General features: G+C 38.1%; 2 protein-coding genes across 2 annotated transcripts; both read left to right on the top strand.

The window, feature by feature from the left end:
- Positions 1 to 25: 25 nt before the first annotated feature.
- On the top strand, positions 26 to 13,792 carry atad5a (ATPase family AAA domain containing 5a). Its single transcript, XM_084420697.1, has 23 exons — positions 26 to 365; positions 621 to 695; positions 805 to 2,492; positions 2,582 to 2,660; positions 2,935 to 3,087; positions 3,195 to 3,336; positions 3,478 to 3,556; positions 3,674 to 3,855; positions 4,199 to 4,347; positions 5,188 to 5,338; positions 5,485 to 5,835; positions 6,427 to 6,523; positions 6,649 to 6,731; positions 6,835 to 6,965; positions 7,065 to 7,236; positions 7,327 to 7,503; positions 9,033 to 9,266; positions 9,344 to 9,408; positions 9,512 to 9,692; positions 9,799 to 9,956; positions 10,410 to 11,263; positions 12,252 to 12,410; positions 13,419 to 13,792. The coding sequence occupies exons 2-23, from the start codon at positions 645 to 647 to the stop codon at positions 13,495 to 13,497; spliced, it is 5,415 nt and encodes a 1,804-aa protein (XP_084276823.1). The 5' UTR covers positions 26 to 365; positions 621 to 644; the 3' UTR covers positions 13,498 to 13,792.
- A 487-nt stretch (positions 13,793 to 14,279) lies between these two features.
- Positions 14,280 to 21,171, top strand: adap2 (ArfGAP with dual PH domains 2). Its single transcript, XM_084420717.1, has 11 exons — positions 14,280 to 14,688; positions 15,226 to 15,356; positions 15,527 to 15,618; positions 16,065 to 16,147; positions 16,408 to 16,517; positions 16,809 to 16,958; positions 17,114 to 17,197; positions 18,351 to 18,413; positions 20,130 to 20,207; positions 20,356 to 20,584; positions 20,678 to 21,171. Exons 1-11 carry the CDS (start codon positions 14,601 to 14,603, stop codon positions 20,704 to 20,706), a joined length of 1,137 nt encoding a protein of 378 aa, XP_084276843.1. The 5' UTR covers positions 14,280 to 14,600; the 3' UTR covers positions 20,707 to 21,171.
- The last annotated feature ends 633 nt before the right edge of the window (positions 21,172 to 21,804 follow it).

The following is a 21,804-nucleotide window of genomic DNA, read 5'->3' as shown; positions in this document are numbered from 1 at the left end:
ATGACGAAACGGACTGTGATTGGCCGAACCGGCGCGGCGAAAGACGTCCATGATATTTGGCGCCATTTGTCGAAAACAATTCAACTACACTAAAACCTACATTATTACAGAATATGGTCTCTCATTATTAGCGTCAAATGCACTTTTAATTTTAGATTTACACGCATGGCGGGTTTCGGGTTGGATAGTACCACGTGTTATGTTTGTTTTTCGCCGGTTTGGGAATGTATATCGATGTTTGGGAAATGTGTAGATAGATAGGCTTTGTGTTTACTTGAACTCGTTGTTGTATTCAGAGTTTATACACTGTGATCTGTAATTTTGGAGCATGTATCAACGTATCACCGAAGGAAGGAAAAGAACCGGTGAGTGTCTGCAATGTTTATGAATTTTCTACAAACATATATCGTTAGTTGACAGGTGAACTTTTAATATATGCAATTGTGGAGGCATTGTTTATTCAAACTGTAAATGTAGCTCCTTATGAATTATGAAATTATACAAACTTACATGTTGTAAATATGTTTACATACACTTTGAACACTTGATTCATGTGGCTTTTTGTGTATTTGTCTTTAAACTCTTCTAAAACCTTGGCTTTGTCTGTTAATTCCATACAGATTTTTAGTTTTGGGGGTGAAACGATGGCTGGTGCTGTTGCTATGGCAGCTGTCATAGAGGATTTTGAGGGTCAGGTATGTGTCATATAAAAAGTTGATATGCTTTTGATATATGGCACTGCTTTTATATTCGAAATACACTGAATGATTTTCATCATTTGTCATTATTGCTCTGTTTCTCCAGCCATGCAAGAAATTAAGGAAGGATGGCGATGCACCATCTGTCAAAACTATTACTAACTACTTTATGCCCAAGCCAGTGGAGAAACCGTTCTCACCACCACGGTCTAACAACATTATGGACTACTTTAAGAGAACCTCGCCTGCACAAGAAGTAAAAAGCTGCTCTCTGGTAGCTAAAGAGAACTCCCCACAACCTTCAGAGCAAGGAAGTGGAGAAGTCCCTGGAAAACCTATAAGAGGACAGGGGCAGAAGCGAACCAGGAAGGCCAAGGACCACAATAAGTCCAAAGAGGAGGATGCACAGATGGTCACAGATGATGTTGTCTTGATAGAGAGAACCAGTGAATCAGCTGTAAAGGAAAGGGATACTGTTCTTGTTCCAGCTCAAGCCTGTAACGATGCCTTCTCCAATAAAGAATCTGGCGTGAGGAAAAACACCACAGAGGCTGATCCAGATGTCCTGACGGTTAAGAGTTCTGGGGAAAGTTCTGAGCAAAAACCCACTTTAAACCAAAGCAGGAAGAAAGATTGTGGGAACAGAAAATCTGCTGTGAGGAGAAACCGAAAGGCGAAAGGGGGCAGTGAAGAGACTAAGGAATGTGATCCTGATGCTCAAGAGCCTGTATGTGACGCTAAATTGGAGGAGAGTGCGGAAAAGAAAAGTAGCACCGTCACAATCTCATTTGAAGACTTCCTACAAAATCAGAACCAAGAGCAGGAGGAGAGCAATGCGATTCCCAAGACTGACACAGCTGAGACGTCAAATGAAGGCAACACCTGTAATGGTCAGGGTGATTCTGCAATCGGTCCTCTGCAGGTGTCACCCCGAACTCTCACAATCCAAGCTGAGGTGCATCCCATTTCCCCCGATCATCATGAGTCTGTCAAAGCTGCCAAGGATTTAAAAGTCGCATCCATTTTTAGTAGAAATAAAAAAAGTCAAACAAAAGAAGACAAGAGTTTGTCTGTTCCTATCCCAGAGGTTAAACTGGACGTATTGCCTGACCTCAAAAGGAAGTCTAACGTTGTTATTCTCGAGGAAGATCTTGAACTTGATGTGATGGAATCCAGCTCCAATCCTCCTAAAAGCACTGAGGCGGAGAGAAAGCAGTTTATGAATGCCTTTAAGCAGCCTAGTCTTGATGGATTCAAAAGCAAAACCAGCAAGGGTCAGAGCAAGCAGAACCAGGTTCAAGAGAAGGATCCAGAGACAACAGACAAGGAACATGGAGAAAAATCTCTTGAGCACAAACCAGAAACCAGCTCTGAGCAGAATGAAGAACAGAAGACCTGTCCTGGGGACAAAAAGAAGCGAGGTAGGAAGCCTGGGAAAAAGGGACAAGCTAAGAAAGCTGAAGATGCACAAGCTGCAACTCCAAAACCTGAAGAACCCGCCGCAGACATTGAGGTCAACAATGAGAGTGGGTCAGCTGATAATAACAACAGTGAACAGGCTGTCAGAGAGCTGAGGAGGTCGACCAGAGAGCTTTCACGCAGACAATCAGCCGCTGTGCTCAATAGTGTGTCGCAGAAGAAAGAGAGGCAAGAGAACACTGTGAAAGATGACGATGAGTCCCAAAATACACCCTTACCCTCTTTGGCCTCCACCCCAAAAGCTCACAGGCCCAAAAGGGGCATTTATAGAGCTGAAATGCTGTGCCCACCAGACAAGCAAGGCAGCCCCATCAGGTGAGACTAACATTTTAATTTCCTACAATCTCCTTTTACTTTTTCTTGAATTATTTATTTTCTCATGTATTTGCCATTTTGTTTGATAGGATGAAAATCACCAGAGTATTTCCATCCTCTGCTACAAAAGCTGGTGATTTTGAAATATCAAGTCCTCTCTCCACACAGGTAACTAACATTTATGATTTATATATGTTACAAAAAAAATAATGCTATATATATATATATATATATTTTTATACATTATTATTATTATTATTTAATATTTATATTTTGTTGTTTATAAAATTGTTTTATATAGTTGTTTTTAATTAAGAAAATCTATGCAATAACATTAAAATAATAAATGCTTATAATAAATACAAAATAAATGATTTAATAATTATTGTTATTGCCAGATGTTTTAAGATTAAAGATAACTCACAAAACTCTCATTTGTTAGGAATTAAATGCAGTTAAAAAAAGAAAACAAGCTAGAAAGCTGGTGCATAAAGCCAAAGCTCTTCAACAAAGTAAAAAGGACACTAATAAGGAGAAAGACACTGTACGACGCTCTACAAGAGGCAAAGAGTCAATCATAAATTACTGTGATGAGGTGAGATAGTGGATACGCGTCTTAAGTGAACTGGTGTAAATGTTTTATAAATGCTGCTAATAATTGCTCAAGTTATTCTCTCATTTATATCAATGTCATCTTTTTAGGACTCTGTAGTTTTTTTGGATGAAACCGAAAGCACTCCAGTCACCTCACAGGAAAGTGACAAGAGCCAAAAGAAGATTCGTAGTTTGAACGAGGTTTTGGGTAAAAATGCAACTCAAAACAAAACATCCAAAACTCCTGCAGGTAAATTGGACTGACACAAATAGTTAAAATTAAGTCAGTACTTGCTTTAATATCTGAAGGGTTTTTTGGGGGGCAAACATGGAAACTGCATTCAAGTCATTTAAAAAATGCATTCGTGTCTATTTATGATTTCTTTTTCAGCTTCTAAACTGGCTCCTCTGTTTGTTGACAAAAAAGCCCAGAGAACGTCTGTTGTCATCTCCATTTTTGACGACAGCAGGTATTATGCTAATGAAAACAAACAGTATTTGAATTGGCAAATTCTCTTTAATGCTCTTATTTTTTCATTAGTTAAAAAATCTAATAAATGTTTTTTTCCCAAACTAAACCCTGTCAGTCGAGAGGCATCCGAGAACTCGCAAGATGATGAACAGTTCAGAGCGAAGAGAGAGTTTCTGAAGAGCGGCCTTCCGGAGTCTTTTAAAAAGCAGATCGCAAAAACAGCAGCCAGCCGAGAGGCTTATAGTCAGGCCTGTGCTTCCTTCCAGACAGTGGTGCATGTTCAGCAGAGGGCTGCAGGTAAGCTGACAGGGCTTCTCTTGGTTAGAGCATTTACATTGATGTGTGTGTGCGCTGGTTTCTCTATCCCGGTGGGGACTTCAACCTGAATGCACACTGACTCATGGGAAACAAGCTTATAAATCAGAATGAGCATTTTTGAAAATGTAAAAATGCAGAACGTTTTGTGTGATGGGTAGGTTTAGGGGTAGGGTTCGTGTAAGGGGAGAGAATAAACAGTTTGTACAGTATAAAAACCATTACGTCTATGGAGAGTCCCCACAAAGTTGCCGAACCAGATGTGTGTGTGTGTGTGTATTTGAGAATAATGTGAGACTAATGTGTTAATTTCTTTCCCTGTCAGATTGTTCTGTTTGGAACCTCCAGTGGCCTACAAATCCTTTCTTTGTGTGCATAAAGGAGTCCTATAATTTACCAGCTGTTCAAATGATGTCTTTGGAGATGTCTTTAGGTTATGCTACAGTTCCTGCTAAGAGAGCATTTTGCCAGAAGGTTGGTAATCTTTTGGTGACAATTTTTAGATTAAAGTTTTTCACATTTTTTTATTCAAAAGGCAGAATATTTCTTATTTTTATTGAGCAAGGATGCATTGACCTGATCAAAAGTGACAAAAGATATGTATAACGTTACAAAAGGAATCTATTTTAAAATGAATGCTGTTATTTTGAAGTTTTTATTAATCAAAGCATCACAAATAAAACTCACGGTTTCCTCAAAAAATATTAAGCAACTGTTTTCAACGTTGATGATAGTAATAAATGTTTCTTGAGCAACATATTAGAATGATTTCTGAAGGATCATGTGACACTGAAGACTGGAGTAATGATGCTGAAAATTCAGCTTTGACAGCACAGGAATAAATTATATTTTAGAATAGAAAACAGGTATATAACTAGATCAGAGATCGCAGATTCTACCCAACCTAAAAAGCCTCTGCATCCATCTAAAAATCTCTATGAACGGCAGCATATTAAAACACAGATAAATCAACTCATCAACTTATAAATGTGTACATCTCCTCGCCTTCCATTGTCAATTGTGCTTGTTCCTGTTGCGTGTCCTCAATCTGGAAACCCGCGTGAGCTTCGAGTCTGAGGAGAAGGTGGCGGGGAAACAACCCTCTCCAATATTTTGAATTTGAACTGCAGTACCCATTTCAAACCACTAGCTGCCAATCTTACCTTTAAATTGTAATAATATTTCAAAATATCACTGTTTTTACTGTATATTTAATCAAATAAATGCAGCTTGGGTGAGCAAAGGAGACTTTTTTTTATGCATCCTGTATTTATGTACAGCAACGAATTTAACTTGTTTTTATTTATGGTTTAGGTTTCTTGTCGGAATTCAGAGTTTTCTGAGCCAATCAGACAGCATCTTTTAGAGGAGATGAGAATCTCCAATCCCTCCTTCCCTCATCAACGTTTCTTTATGCGGTTTGTTAAGAGACGCGAGGACTGCATCCTTCAAGCCTCTGCCTCAGGTGACTAAAAAATACAATTAATCATTTTGTTTTTGTTTTTTCTTCCCACATGAATATGTAATGCATAAATGTATTTATAATGAAATGTAACCCTGAATTATTTACAGATTTTTTTGCATATGTCATTTATATGATTATTATTGTAGAACCTGAAGGCGAGTCTAAGGTATCCTGCCCTGCTGGATCATCTGACGGCGTCGGAAGGAAACGGAAGCGTGTAGATGAAGGAGAGACAACAGGCAAAGTGGGTAAAAAACCAAAGGCCAGTCACTCAGAAGGGGAAGTCATAGTGATTGAAGAAAGTCCACCATCAGGAGGTCCGGCAGCACGGAATGTCTCTGACACAGTTCCATCTGGCAGAAGTCGAAGAGGTCGATCACAGAGGCAAAAGCAGAAAGAAGAACCCAAGCCAGCAGAGTTACTCTCACCTGTGGGGAACCAGAAGGACATTCACATTATAGTAGATTCCTCTGTCCCAGAAAATTCAAGCACAGAAGGTGAAAATTAAATAAGTTTGTAGATGATCTTTTCACACTCTGAGTAGTTATCTTTGAAAATGTTGGTAAGATTTTACAATAATGTTCAATTCATTAGCATAATGTCACATAATCCTTCAGAAATCATTCTAATGTGCTGATTTGATGCTCGAGAAACATTTCTTAATATTATCAATGTTGAAAACAGCTGTGCTGCTTAATATTTCTTGGAACCCGTGCTGCATTTTCCCCCCAGGATTCTTTTAAGAAAAGAAAGCTAAAAAACCCCCCAGCATTATTAGAAATTAATTTTTGTGGGTAACAATGTAAAAGTCTTTACTTTTACTGTTGATCAAATTAGTGCAGCCTTGCTGAATAAATGTTTTTTTTTTTTTTTTTTTTTTTTTTTTAAACTGACCACAAACTTTTGAACGGTAGTGTATTTATAAACTAACATTAATCTAGAATAATACATGCTGTACAACATGGTTGGTAATTGTTAGTGCATGATGCTTTATGAACCTAAAGTATTACTAAATATTTATATATGTTTATTAAACTTGTTTGCACTATATGTTGTTTAGATTTGGTTGTTCATGTTTTCATTTCTAGATGGAGTGAAAGAGGATGTGCTTTGGACAGAAAAGTATCAGCCTCAGCACTCCAGTGAAATAATCGGGAATATGGAGTCTGTCCGGAGACTACACAGGTTGTTATCCTGCCAAGTTTAATCAAAGATGGTGAAAGTTCCCATTCACTAATCTACGTGTCAGTAATGAATATTTCTTTTTTTGATAACATTTCTTCCCATTTCATTTTGATCGTTACCGTTAGCTGGCTGAAAGAGTGGAAATTGAGAGCTGACCGGGAAGAGAAGAGGAAACAGCAGGAAAAAAAGCAAGATGAGGACATTAATGGTATGAAAAGATCCTAAATGACAGTGCTTGCTGTTTTGCTTGCCATTTTCGGCTGTGCCAATATTCATATTCTTGTCATTGCCTCAACTTTATTTCTATGCAGACTCCTGGCTCATAGATGAAGGCCTGGATGAGACAGAAGATCATCTGTGTAACACACTTCTTATCACTGGACCCACTGGAGTGGGCAAGACTGCTGCAGTCTATGCCTGTGCGCAAGAACTGGGATTCAAGGTCTGGTTCATTTTTCATTTCACTTTACTAGTTTAAGTCTGTCTAGTATCGTTCAAAAAAGGAAAGTATTTATCCACCCTGGTTTTTTTTTTCTTCAAGGTATTTGAGGTAAACTCCTCCTCTCAAAGGAGTGGTCGTCAGATCTTATCCCAGCTGAAGGAAGCCACTCAGTCCCACCAAGTGGACATCCAAGGTGTCAACGCTCACAAACCGTCCTACTTCAGCAATTATAGCAGCAACAGCACCACCATCAAACCTGGCACCTCTCCCAGTATGACTTTTCTCTTCCTTGATGATTGCACTACAATATATAGTCTGCATGACTATTCGGATGGGTTCTCAGTGTCTCTTCTAATCACAGGAAAGGTTAACTCCCCCAGAAGGAGTGTATCATCGCCCAGGAAGCCTCCTCAGTCTCCTCGAAGTGCTCCATCCAGAAAAGGTGGCTTGGCTCCGACATCTCTGGCCAATTTCTTCAAAGCAAGTGGAAGACCCGCTGGCAAAGAAGCAAACAGTCAAGACAAGAAAACACCACCTGGTAATAATTCAAAATCCAGTGATCTAAGTCAAACACAAATATTGAAATGATATTGACATTTATTGTGAGCTAGGCTATATTAAAGTGCCCCTATTATGGATTTTTGAAAATGACCTATCATGTAGTGTGTAACATAGCTCTTAAAGAATGAAAACATCCTGCAAAGTTTTAAATCTGAAAGTGCACCGTGTATAAAGTTTATTGTCTTTTAAAAGTAAGAGTCGATTAAATGAATCGTTTTTCAAATGAGTCGTAAGTCGTTAGCATATTGCCCGCCCACTTATTGCGCGCAGACACCAGGGAAAACTTGAACCTCAAACCGGCAGCTGATTCCTGTGGATACTGGATAGCATCATGTCGAGAAGAAGCTGTGCTCTATAATGTGAAGGTAAAGCCAGTTTTATTTCCACTGCCCAAGGACGAGCATGTGAAGAATCAGTGGTTAAAATTAATTTTTACCATGATATCACAGCAGTATAATCCTAAACTTTTGCTGTGTTCCCTTTATTTCACTGACGACTGCTTCTCAAATCTCGGAGTTCAATGCAGGATTCGCAAACCGCTTGCTCTTGTAAGATGGTGTTCAAAATACTTAGTTTTGAGTTTTATATTGTGTAACTGTTAGGTCTCCTGCTAACCGGTTAACTCACATTATTACTGTCTTACTGAAATACTTCTGCTAATCAGTTTGTGGGCCACTATTACCTATAACTGTGTCTATTAATGCAGATTGTCTGTCATTCTCACTACTTTGAGGAAAGATTAAGCATGGAGCAAGATTTGTTTTACCAATGTTTGTTACATCAGTCATCAGAGCTCGGCTCATGTATGCACTGTTATTGATACAGTTTCCACATGTTCACCGCAATAAGTTAGAAAAATACTCTGTAAATTAGTAAAATAATCGGTTTGTTGATGGACATGCACTTGTTAATGCTGATGGTGAGGAATTACAGTTGCAACATCTCATAATGTACCTCAAACTGAGTAGTGTTTCACTGAGAAACGTCCTGCTCGAGTCGTCCTTGCGATGGAGGTTCGGGTTGAATAATTAGCTCTTCCAGTGTTTCATCATCGGACTCGCGCTCAGATTGATATGGTAAAATCGACGTCATTGTTCGTTACTGTGTTTAGTTTACGGTGTAGGAAGCCCCAGGACACGCAGAGCTGACGTTGTTATGGCAATGGGCGGTTTTGTTTTCGACACACACGCTGCACGTGGTAGACCAGTCACAACAGACTGAGCTGTCTGGCCAATCAGAGCAGAGTAGCTCGCGGAAAGGAGGGATTTAGAGAGATTGATTCATCTGACGAGTCGTTTGAGAATCATTGAAAATGTGGTGATGTGCAAATGTATATTATGAGAAAATGAAAGTTTTTTTGACCTTTGATGCATGTAAACCTGTTGTAGGAGACTCCAAAACAACATTAGGAAACTTTCAAATAGCATAATAGGAGCACTTTAAGGTAATTGTTTTCAAGCTTCATGTTTGAGACCTTTCTAATGGCATTTCATGTTTTATTATAAGCATGTCCGAAAAAGTCTGCCAAAGCAAAAGAGATTGACAGCAAAAGCAAAGAGTGTCCCAGTGGAACTCCAGCCGGCACCAAGATCTCAGCTGAAGACCAGGGCAAGAAAACTGCCACATCCCTCATCTTATTTGAGGAGGTGGACATCATTTTTGATGATGACACTGGATTCTTGGCTGCAATAAAAACCTTCATGACCACAACCAAGAGACCAGTTATTTTAACAACCAGTGGTAAGTAAAGTTGGCAGTGAACAGAAATGTACTATGCAAGATTTGTGAATTAGTCATCATTGGACCTTTTTGTCCAGATCCGACGTTTGGTGCTACATTTGATGGGTACTTTGAGGAAATCCATTTCAAATCTCCTTCAGTGGTAAGTGCAGTTAATAAATTTTTTCTACTTTTCTAATTACTTTCTCCTATATTCTCTTATATTGTGTTTGGTTTGTGATAGTCAACGCATTGGGTTTTTCCAGGCGGATGTGTCAAGTTACCTCCAGCTGCTGTGTCTGGTAGAAAACATGAGAACGGACACTAAGGATGTGTCCTGTCTGCTAGATTGGAACAGCTGTGATATTCGGCAAAGCCTCCTGCACCTACAGTTCTGGGCATGCAGTGGTGGTGGACAGCAGATGCAGAGACCTTTGCCTTCATCAGGTAAAGATGTATTTAATTTATTTAAAAAAGGTGCACTAAGAACTTTTGGGATTTATGTTATAATATCTGTATATAGTTATCAAAAACATCTTGTTTCACACTATAGATCTCAAAGAGAATGTCACGGGTGACATTCACCATCAGTCTATCAAAACTCAGGATGTAAATGAGGATAAACTACCTCCTTGCCACACTGCATGCACAGAGACTTTGCTGGGAATCTGCAAGATGCAAACAAAAAATATTGCAGATTTGCTGCTAAAGGTGAGTATTGAATTTGTGATATTTTCTAATTAAGAATGCAATGATAATAAAATTCTGTCCAATACTGTTAAGCCGATAATTATTTTACGTTATTGGCAATAGCCAAAAAATGGCATATATATATTATAGAATTAGAATATTATGGAATTATTAAAAATCTTTAAATATTTTAATATTAATTTCCCTATTTGTTCCATATTGTTGTTAAATTGTTTTTTTAATTATAAATTTTTTTTGTGTGTTTTTAAAGATTAAATGAGCATGCACTATTAAATATCCAATATCAATACCAATAATTATATATATAAAAAAAACATTTATTGGCCAATAACAGATATAGTACCAATATATTGTGTATCATTAGTATATATTTATTCATACACTAAAAATATAACTGTTTAAACATGTTCATTTCCAGAATTTGTTCCTGATCAATCTGATCTTATTTTACAGCACGAGTCTTCAATACTAGAGAGCATTAAGTGCTGGGATATTCTCTCAAAGGTCCACAGAATGGGAGTGGAACTTCTCTACTGCAATATAGAGTGTCTGCTTCCTCTGCCAACTCGCCCTTTACCGCAGTCCACCCTCAGATCACAATCAGCACCAAACCCACAGTCCCAACCTGAGCAAGTACCTCAAAATGTGAGGTTAGAAGCTTTGGAAGAGCCCTCTGAAGAAGGTAGTCCCCTTAAATTGTCCTCCAGAATGAGAGGGCGAAAGAAGATGGGCAAAAAAGACGTTTTCCAGTCTGATTCAGAGTCGGAGGAAGACTTCCTCTCACTGCCAAAAACCAGCAGAGATCCTGCTAAAAGCACTAATGCGGAAGCAGCCAATCTGTCCGTGAATGTGCCTGAAGCCGTGCCGATAAAACCGAGGCACATTGTGTTATCTGAAGCCGAAAGAAAGAAGAGCAAGCCAGTGACGCATTGCTTAAGCGGTTTAGCAGAGTATATGGACCACATGTCCTTCCTGGACTCCTCATTGCACTACCCACCTTTGCATGGAGAGGGTTCCTGCAGACCACAGGACTTTGGCTGGACCGGTGCGAAGGTCAAAAGTGGGATGACCGATGACATTCGGTTAGAGTGTGTTAGCCGGGTAAATAGTGTTAGTGTTGATGAAATCCACGCTGCATTGGGGCATTTGAGCTTTAGGAAGTGCAAGGCTGTAGTCTCTGAGGCCTGGGACAGAGCACAGCAACTGGAGGAGGAGATCAGAAGAGAGGCAGAAGAGGAGCTCACCCTCCCTGTGGCTCCACACAGAGATGGCTTCAGCCTCGCTCAAGTCACACCTTGTGAACCAAGGTGAGAATTCAGCCTCTCTGTGTGTTTTTTTTTTGCTTTTATTTATACTGCATTTAATCCAAGGCTAGGTCATGTCTCAAAAAAAAAATCAATAATACATTGTAACAAGAAGCAATATTAACCTACATGTTTTTACATGTATATTCTATTCTCTCTCTCTCTCGCTCTCTCTTTTGCTCTCTCTTTGTGTGTGTGTATATAAAATGTATCAAAATGCCATGCAGAAAATGTATGAATTTCTTTCTTCTGCTGAACACAAGGGAAGATATTTTGAAGAATGTCGGTAACCAGACAGTTGTTTGACTTGATGACAGAATTTTCATTTTTAAGTGAACTATTCCTTTAAGTTTAAAATCATACGTGTTATATATAAAAATGTCTTATATACCCTTTACAATAAGGTCTCATTTGTTAACATTAGTTAATGTATCAACTTACATGAACTAACAATGAGCAATACATTTGTTACTGTATTTATTAATCTTTATTAATGTTAGTTAATAAAAATCCAGCTGTTCATGTTAGTTCACAGTGCATGAACTTATGTTAACAAATACAACATTTGATTTTAATAATGTATTATTAGTATATGTTGAAATGAACATTACATAAGATTAATAAATGCTGTAGATGTACTGTTAATTCTTAGTTCATGTTAACCAATGTAGATAACTAATGAAACCTTATTGAAAAGTGTTACCAAAATAGTATATCAAAATGCCGAAACTTTCCTGAAAGTTTTTTTCCACTAAAGTTTATTAAAATATGTATTAATGTTCTTAAAACTGCAAGTTGTGAGACAAGGATCGTGAAACTAGTTTAATGACAGTCTTTGGAAAACCAAAAAAAATCTTCAAAATCATTGTAAACTTAACACACATATTCTATATACCCATCCCTTGTCTCAGTGTTTTACGTTTCCTCTCCGCCCTGCGAGGCGGTTTATACACAGCGTGCTGTAAGATTGTGTTCATTTTGTTTTGTACAGGCTGATGGAGAGGAGAAGTGAGGTGCTGAAGTCGCTGCTCTCCACCATGTCAGTTGGTACGCTGGGAAACCGGGCAGCAGTGGCTCTGGACTACCTCCCCTCTCTACGCACCATCTGTAGGTCAGAGAGACTGAAGGAGCAGGGAAAGATCAAACGCAGGTGAGAGTTATTATTAGATTCATTTATAGACTATCTGCAGTGAACATATGTCATTAGTGGTTACAAAATTACACATTTGAAAGAACTGTCTTTTTCTAATTATAGTGATTTTATTTTTTATTTTTATTTTTTTATATTACTGATTTGTTAATATCAATCACATCATACTGTTAATTATAGCAGGCATCATTCGCTTCCACTAGGTGGGGCTTCAGTGAGAAGTGTGGAGTATGTTCCTGTATTTTTTTAAATGGGCATTAATTTTAGTGTGTTTCCATGACTAAAAAGTCATGGAAATGGATTATTTAAGAGGTATGGAAAACCTGTGGCAGGTTAGGAGAGAAATCTTTTGGTTTAAAATAGTCTGCTGTACACTATTGTCTTGACCACCCTGAAAAGCCTGAAATGTCTCGAATGGATGACACACCCTTGTTTATGAACAAGAGACCCTGTTCTTAGTTAGACTCCCAATGTGAGATCATTTCCAGTTATCCAGATACCACACTGAGTTGAACAGTGACAATGGAAATACCCTTTACACAGTGGGCACATTTCACAAGTTAAGATTAAACCCTATATTTCCTGTAGGCAAAAGCGTCACAAAGAAAACAACTGTAAAAATCCTGCTGTCTCATGAAGGTTGAACAGTATATTTGATGGTTTGACTACATAACATGGTAACTAACCACAGTTTTACAGTCTGAACTCGCATCTCATAAATATAATGTTTAGTACCTGATGCATTTGTTTTTTGCTGAACTGACAACGACGTGTCAAATTCAACTTGGTCATAGTGCACAGGTCTAAAAAAAACCACACAATACAGTGGAGGGACAGGATGTGGCTTTTGCAAAGCTTAAATATGGCATGAGGTCACAATTCAACAGATCAACGTTTTGTCGACTTGTTTTAAATTATAGGGACTTGTCTTGTAGTGGCAAAACTACTCTAAAGATCCATATTTAATAAAATGATCATACTGTTGTGTTTTCCCCCCTACTTTTACAGGTTCTTGCACTATTTGGATGGTATACACTTCACTCTTCCTAAAAGCACAGTGGAGTTCCTGGCTTCCGAGTTCCCTTAAATTACACGCATCATTAGGCAGCTGCTTAAAGGCTGCTGGTGAACATGCATTTGTACAGTAATATATACTCAGAAGGAGTGTGGTTTTATGTTGTTGTAGACCTCACATATTTGTACTGATGTTTTAAATTTGCTGATCATTTATGTTTTGTACTTTTTGTCATACATCTTCCAAAAAGTTTTATCAAGTAATAAATGTGGATTTGCTATGTGCCAGCAAAGTTTTTTTTTATTTTTATATATGTATGTAAATTGCAAGAGCTCTGTAAACATGATGGTGCTATTGGAATTTGTGTACAGGTTGTGTATGATTATTTCCCCACCCCCCACCACCACCACCACCATCACCACCACCACCATATTTCATATTTTATCATGAGACGATAGACCTTACATTGTTTTTCGTGAAACTTCGAGTCATGAAGCACACTTTTCACTTCCACATCTCCTAAATGGGATGGTTTTAGTCCATTTGAATCCAGGAAGATAACTGTATACCTGTTAATCCTGAAGATGCAACATTTTTGTTTTGTATGCAGTCTCAGTGTGTGACTGGAGTAAATGTACTAGCTTGCAAGAATATTATAGCTGTTGGCACCTATGATTTAACCTAATTATGAGTTAATTCAATCTTGATAATCATTCTCATGTTTTGTTTGGTGCAAATGTAATCTTTTAATATGAAATATTTTAAGCACGAAAAACTCTACCCACAGTGAGCCACTGTTTACAACTTGGTTTCATTATTGCCTAATTATCCTCTCATGCTTATTATAAAGTAATGAGAGTAAATGGATCATTAAATAGATCACATATCATAAGTGTAGCTCCGAGTTTGTTGGTTTTCTCCAGGAAGTGAACACGAAGGGGGGTTTTAGTGAATGCTTGCGGAAGACCTCGAGTCCAGCAACTGAGACCGCAGCGTTTTGCCGCTGAAGCGCATACGAGTTTCGAATCTGACGCGACCGGTGCGCAACAGTTTTGGGTGGCTGAATGAAATATATCGCGAAACCGCACCCTGCGGGATAACCAACGCGTGAAGAAACGGATAAGAGAGTTGAAAGTTTGAACTACAACCTTAATGTGTTTAAAAGCATTTCGCTTATGGCAAATCGGGAAAAGAACAAGAAGACACTTCTAGAGTTGGCGAAGCTGCCCGAGAATAGCTGCTGTGCTGACTGTGGAGCTGCAGGTGAGAGTACAGGACCATTGACAACACTGCATTCACTCACAGCCGGTAGTTATTTGTGTAGTTTTACCCAGAATTCAAATAATTATTGGAAAGCTCTCTGACACAATATTTTGACACACAGTTCATAGTTAAAAGTTATAGTTCTGTAGGTATTCATAGTAAAGTCATGGTATAGCCTTGAGTAAACAGCTTGTCATGGTTCGATCAGTGTTACTATGGCTTCTATAAACAAGTTGTTTCGAAACCAGTAGCATTTAGAATCTATTCATACCATAGTTGTATTTATATGAAATTAACAGAATGTTTGGCAGGGTTCCCACACACATTTAACCCACGAATTTCCATGCCTGTTTGTGACTTTTCCATAATATTTAGTCATTTGTGATTAAGAAAATATATTTAATATAAAAATGTTTATTTTTCATTGCCTTTCCTGGAAATCACAATTTTAAAATGACTATGCTTTTCCATGAACGTGGAAACTTTATTTATCAATTGTTTGACTCACTCACTAACTTACTCTGTTATCACTTGAAGATCCAGACTGGGCTTCATATACTCTGGGAATATTTGTGTGTCTGAACTGTTCTGGAACTCATCGCAATCTTCCTACAATAAGTCGTATCAAGTCCATACGCTTAGACTTCTGGGATGATGAGCTTGTGCAGGTAAAAAGGAGCTTGCGAACTAAATGCTTTTAATGAAAAGATATTGATTATTACATGTCACTTTTTGCATAGTCACTGTTTTACTTGTCAGCATCTAGTGGTTCTATTAAGTCTTGAATGTGAACCCTAACACCATTTTGTTTCCTCTCAATGCATTTTCGGATGAGAAGTTCATGAAGGCCAATGGAAACTGTTCTGCCAAAAACTTCTATGAGAAATATGTCCCTGTCTTTTATTATCAGCCCCACACAGATGATTGCGAGTGAGTAGTCCAGGCTCTTCTACTGACTGAAAAGTCAAACTAAACACATTCATTTACAGCTGAAACACTACATTTATATCATAATGGAACAGATCTCTGATTTGGGAAGTTTAAACAAAAAAGAAAAAGGGCTGATTAAGCAAACATCTTGCTGGCAAGAAAAAACGCTGTGTGTTACTGTTGATCACAGTAACAGGAACTACTAATTCCACTAAAAGGGTATTGAAGTCCATTCCTTTGATTCTGTCAGTTGTGTTCTCGATTCTTAATGCTTCATTGCGCATGCATTAGTTGAATATATGTTCATATTCAACTGAAACTGTACAATCTACTTTATTATAAAATACTATTGTAAGTGTACTATAAACTGTAATATATATAATATTATTACATCAGTTGACTCCATCATGTAGCTCAACAAAATGCATTATATGTGCGCTGAATAGGGTCCTTAGAGAACAATGGATTCGAGCCAAATACGAAAGAATGGAGTTTACAGAGAAAAATACAGAAAGACCCTTCACAGCAGGTAATCCATTTCAGCTCCCAGAAGTTTTCTTTTAAACTCTGTACTTTAAATCATTATAGTGTAAAAAAGTGTTGACAGATTGACTGAGCAGCAGGTGAATCATTTCAAATGGCCCACACTTGAATAAAAATGAAAGACAGATTAATTACTGACATTATACGTAATGCATTCAGCTTGCATCTTAGTCTGTTTACTTAAGTCTGTTCTATCTGCTAATATTAACATTAATATTTCAACAAAATTGTTTTGCTTGGCTCTAGGTGTCTATGAGGGCATGCTGTGGAAGAAAGGAAAGGATAATGGACATTTTCTCGAGAGGAAGTTTGTTCTTTCAGTGCGTGATTTTACCCTCAAATACTACAGGGAGGATGTAAGAAAAAAAAAAAAACTTTTCATTGAGCAATGAAGTTTGGGCAATGAAGTTTGGGCCATTTAGAAATGCTATTTTCTTTAGTGAATGCATTTGTCGTAAAACACAGCACAGACTGAGAATAACTACAGTATATGACTTTTAAGACAATCAAAGCTATGCATACATCATCTAATATCCTTTTAACACAATACTAGCTCTGTTTTAAAATATTTGCCTTTGATTGACAAATGCATAGAATCAAATTAATATTAGGTGCGCAATTCATTAAATAGTATCTGTGCTTGTCAGGAATCTAAGGGGCCAAAGGCTACTATTTCTGTGAAGGATTTGAATGCAACCTTCCAGCCTGAGAAGATAGGACATGCTCACGGCCTTCAGATCACCTACTGTGTGGATGATCACACCCGAAACCTTTTTGTTTACAGTAAAAATGGTCAGGTAAATCTATTTTTACAGGCTTTTTTCCTGCTTTGTTCCAAAGAATAGTGCCGCTGTAATGCACCTCATGTTTAATGAGTTTGAATTGAACTTAATGAGTTTCAGAGGCAGCTTGTATACTAAAGAGTATCTGCTCTGTAATTTCTCCATTTTAGGAGATTGTCAATTGGTTTAATGCCATTAGAGCTATTCGCCACGTCTACCTGAAAACAGCCTTTCCTACAGCTAGTGATAGAGATGTAAGTACTTTTTGTATAGTTGCTTTTGGACTTATTAAAATACATCCTTAGTGCTTTTAATTTGCTTTACTGTACAAAGTTTTGGATTTTCTCAAAAACTTGTTGATCCTTCTCATGTTGTAGCTAACATTGCCACATAAAAAGGAAGTTTTGCAAGTTTCCCCTTTTCCAAGTGATTTTACTTCCTAAAACCATCAACAGCTAAAGGCCTGCCTTCTCTCCAATTTCACAACATGAATGATCACCAGATAAACGCCCTACACCACAACAATGTTAACAGGACACGTAAATGCGTTTTTTTTTTTGTTTTTTTTTTTGTGAGTTGCTGCATCTCTAAACAAGAAACACATTTATTTTAGTTGGCTAACAAACAAAATGCTATATGTGTAGTATATTTTAATAGTTTTCTAGTCTAGTCGAGAAACAAATTGTTCTGGGATTGGTGCATCATCACAGAATATCACTGTAGATGTAAACATTAATGATATTTGTGCTACATGTTCTACTCTGTAGTTTCCATTTGTGGCTTTTTGGTGAATAAGCTGCAGGGGCAGTGGCGAAATAGAGTTCCACAGGGGAGTGGGGAGCTGGGCCACCCTCGGTAAAAACCGCGTTCCGCAATACGACAGAGAAGGGCACTTTCGCTTTCACTATTAAAGGGGCAGGGGCTCAAAAACCCTAATCCCAATGAGCTGGTTGAGGAATGTATTAGACATGGTTGGAAGGCCATTGAGGTTGGCTGCAGGCAGGGGCTTTGCAGGGCAGTCATTACATGATTAGGCATTCAGTCTCTGGCATTAAAGGGTTGCAGGAAAGGACAGCCACCAAGAACATATACGAAACTGCAGAAAAAGCGTCAAGGTGACTGTGGATTAAGAAGAGTGAGCAATGGTGTAGCGCGCCACTTGGACACAAGCCAGGGACTGATCACCCCCGGCTGGGTCGCCCAGGTGAGGGTGTCTGATGATCTAAGGCCCAAAACACCCCGTGACCCCTGGGTTCATCACCGATAATATGTCCGAGGAGCACAAGTTGGTGTCTCAAGAAACTAGCAAAAGCACAGTGAAACATTTGTTAAAAAAGTTTAACCAGCGTTCCCCTCCTGTGTTTAGGGTTAATAATTTCTTTATTAATATATTTTTTTTGTCTTAAGCTAATACCATGGATAACTAGAAACTACCTGAAAGAGGGTTACATGGAGAAGACTGGCCCTCTGGTAAGTTTTTCTTTCTTTTTTTGTCCACAAATGGTTCTCTCTATTTTCATTATATGTATATTTAAAAATCTAGATTTTTCAGTGTAGCAAGGTATTTGTAGTTGTCTTTAAATTGCACGAACATTTAAAGGGATAGTTCACCCAAAAATGAAAATTCTGTCATTATTTACTCACCCTCATGTCGTTCCAAACCCGTAAGGCCTTCGTTCATCTTCGAAACTCAAATGAAGATATTTTGCACACAAAAAGTATTCTCGTCGCTTCATAAGTTTACATTTGAACCACTGTAGTCACGGGTTTGGAACAACATGAAGGTGAGTAATTAATGAAATTTCATTTTTGGGTAAACTAACTCTTTAAAGGTGATCTAAGTAACTTTTTTACCTTAACTGAACAGCTTCAGAGTCATTGGAATGGTTATATTACTTAGTTGGGGTTGAATGGTGGTCGTTTCGCACCCCCCTGGTGCCCGTGAGCGGAAAATCCGCACTTGCAACTTTGGGCCGCCGCGTCAGGAAGTATCGCGTGATATCAGGTCTCGCGATGTAAACAATTGCTTTACGGCCAAAAGAAATCTGCTAAAATGCTGTCATTATTGCGCTCCCTCACGCTGTTCGAACCCGAATGAAGAAGACGTTTTAAAGAATGTCCCATCTCCTTTGATGTCGTTGATCTACTAGCCTCTGAGAATACAGCGAAAAAATCCCGAAACTACTGAGCCCAGGCGGGTAATCCATCGACCGGAAGTTGAAGCCGACCGCGTGCCGCCATCTTGTAGCAGAACTTCACTTGCGTTAGCATTCCATTGACTCCCATTCATTTTGGCGTCACTTTGACAGCGAATAACTTTACATCTGAGGCGTTTAAAGACTCCATTTGTCCATTATTTATTTCTAAAGAAACACGACAACGTATAAAGGGCTCCATTACCTTCTATGTTACATTATGGCCCCGTAGAAACAGTTTTTGTAAAAATAGGCTAACGATTGCGTCATAACCACTTGACTAATAATGATCCTACATTCACAGTAGAGAAATTACCGTACAGACAGGAGGAGAAGCTCGCAGGCAATCGGGGGACGTCAAGGGAAAAGCTCATAGATATATTACACTGTCAAAATAATTAATCAGAATACTTACTCCTGCTCACTCACGCCAAATAACTCTTTGCTCAAGCTCGCCGTCTCTGCAAGATTAACGTTGGCAGTTTGCACGCACAGCTACTAGAAGATTTACATCTGTCAGACAGGTTGCTCACGTCATCAAGCTTAGTTTGAGTCAGTTTGAGTCTGCGGGACAAAAACGGAAGTGCTAAAAAATTGCTAAAAATGGGCTTCACTTGTCTCAATTGAGTTCCAATGAGATGGCTCTGTCCACTTCTTATACTGTCTATGACTGAGCCCCGCTTTAAGGATAAATCATGCTATTCTTGTAAAACACTCCTCATACACCTCTTTACACACTCACAAAAACTAAAACACCACTACGTGAGGCCACTGTGTACATATCTGCATATTCTGTAACTAATGTTTCTGAATTGTGTTTTATTGTCCTGCTGTCTCAAGGAAAGTATAATAGGTTGTAGGAAAAAAAAAATCCTACCACTTATGTTGAGCATGTGACAAATACATTTTGAACTTCAAACCTTTGAAATTAATTTAAAAGTGGTTTGACGCTAAAAACAAACATATCTAACTCTTTGTTTATGTTGAACAGCAGCGAGAGCCATTCAAGAAAAGATGGTTTATCTTGGATTCTCTGGACAGGAAACTACTCTATTTTAAAACACAACTGGTATGAATTGCATTGCTTTTTCCTTTCCTACTGAGTAAGTGTTGGCTGTTTTTCAGTTCAGCAAAAATCTAAACTTGAAACACATGGTAAGTGTAATCAATAAAAAGAAAAGATTTATTATACTGTGAATTTTCTTTTTATCCTAAAGGATGCCATTGAACTTGGAGTTGTTTTTATTGGCTCAGAGAATCATGGGTATTCAGTGAGAGAGTGTGTCCCAAAAGGGACAAGAGGCAACAAATGGAAGTGTGGGGTAATTGTGGAGACTCCGGATCGGCAGTTCGTCTTCATGTGTGAGCAGGAGCGAGATCAAAAAGAGTGGGTGGAGGCCTTGAAAACAGTCATCTCGAAACCTATGATGCCCCAAGATTACACCAGTAAGATTACGCCACTCTCTATCAAGTGTGTTAATTAAATATAACAAAACATAACTGAGTTTGTAAAAAAAATCATACTTGACCTCTTTTCAGCCGAAGCCAATATTCGTAGACGGAGGTGAACACAATGGCTGGATGGGATAATAAGCTCAGAGCACAACACTCTGGACACATGGACTCTGTCACTAAATCTTAAAATGAAACCAGATATTCTGGGTGAATCAAAGGCATTTTGGGATGTGAAACCAACCTGAGAAGATTGCAGTAGGTCAGATGAGGATGGACCATCTGGTTGAGCTCTCTGAGGAGCAGGAATTATGTGAAGATGGTTAAGATCTTGACACAATACAAGGAGACATTCTGAGCCTTGACCAAGAAGCGAATCTCATCTTAGGCCTAGATGCGAGAGAACTGAATTAGACGCACATGTGACAGTGAGTCCACATGTGCAGGAGCTGAGACACAAAATAGAAGCTAAAAATAAGGAATTATGGCTGTACAGAAATGGAGAATGCAAGTGACATGGAGTGTGTGATGAAAATGATCATTGTAGAACACAGAGGTTTCATTAAACTGACATCTGGACACTTTTTGTTTTCTGATTTATAATCATATGGGGCGACTGAACAAAGCAGAATTATGTTCACAATTCTTCAATTTTGTTTATATTCAAATCTATCTTCTGTCATTATCAATACTAAGTAGCCACCCATGTTTTCTGTTAAAAGGTTTTTTGTTTCGTTGACTAACAACTTTTGCTGTATGTTGATAGTAATATGTATTGAATGTATTTATTAATCAATTATATATTATATTTAAAATATTATGTATAACGTGTCTATTATTTATAGTGAAGTAATAAGATAGGCCTACTTTATTAATCCTTCACAGGAAATTAGATTTGTTACAGTAGCAGCATCCACATTCAGTCCTCGCACACAGCCAACAGCGATCTATCTGCCTGACTACATTCCTAAAACAAAACTTTTGCTCAAAACAAACTGTACCCTATAATATATTAGCTAAAACATACAATAACCCATAATAATAATACTAAAAACAAATACACAAACAAAATTTTGCTAAAACATATTCTACCCTATTATAATAAGAACATAGGTAAAAAAAAAAAAAAAATGAATCAGACAAAATACCCAGTGTAATAGCAGTTTCACAGATAATAGTGACTCTAGAGGCCATCATTCACTGGAACTGTTTTT

The sequence above is a fragment of the Rutilus rutilus genome, assembly GCF_951802725.1.
Source record: "Rutilus rutilus genome assembly, chromosome: 1".
Lineage (NCBI taxonomy): Eukaryota > Metazoa > Chordata > Actinopteri > Cypriniformes > Leuciscidae > Rutilus > Rutilus rutilus.
This window is presented reverse-complemented; position numbering and strand designations above follow the sequence as displayed.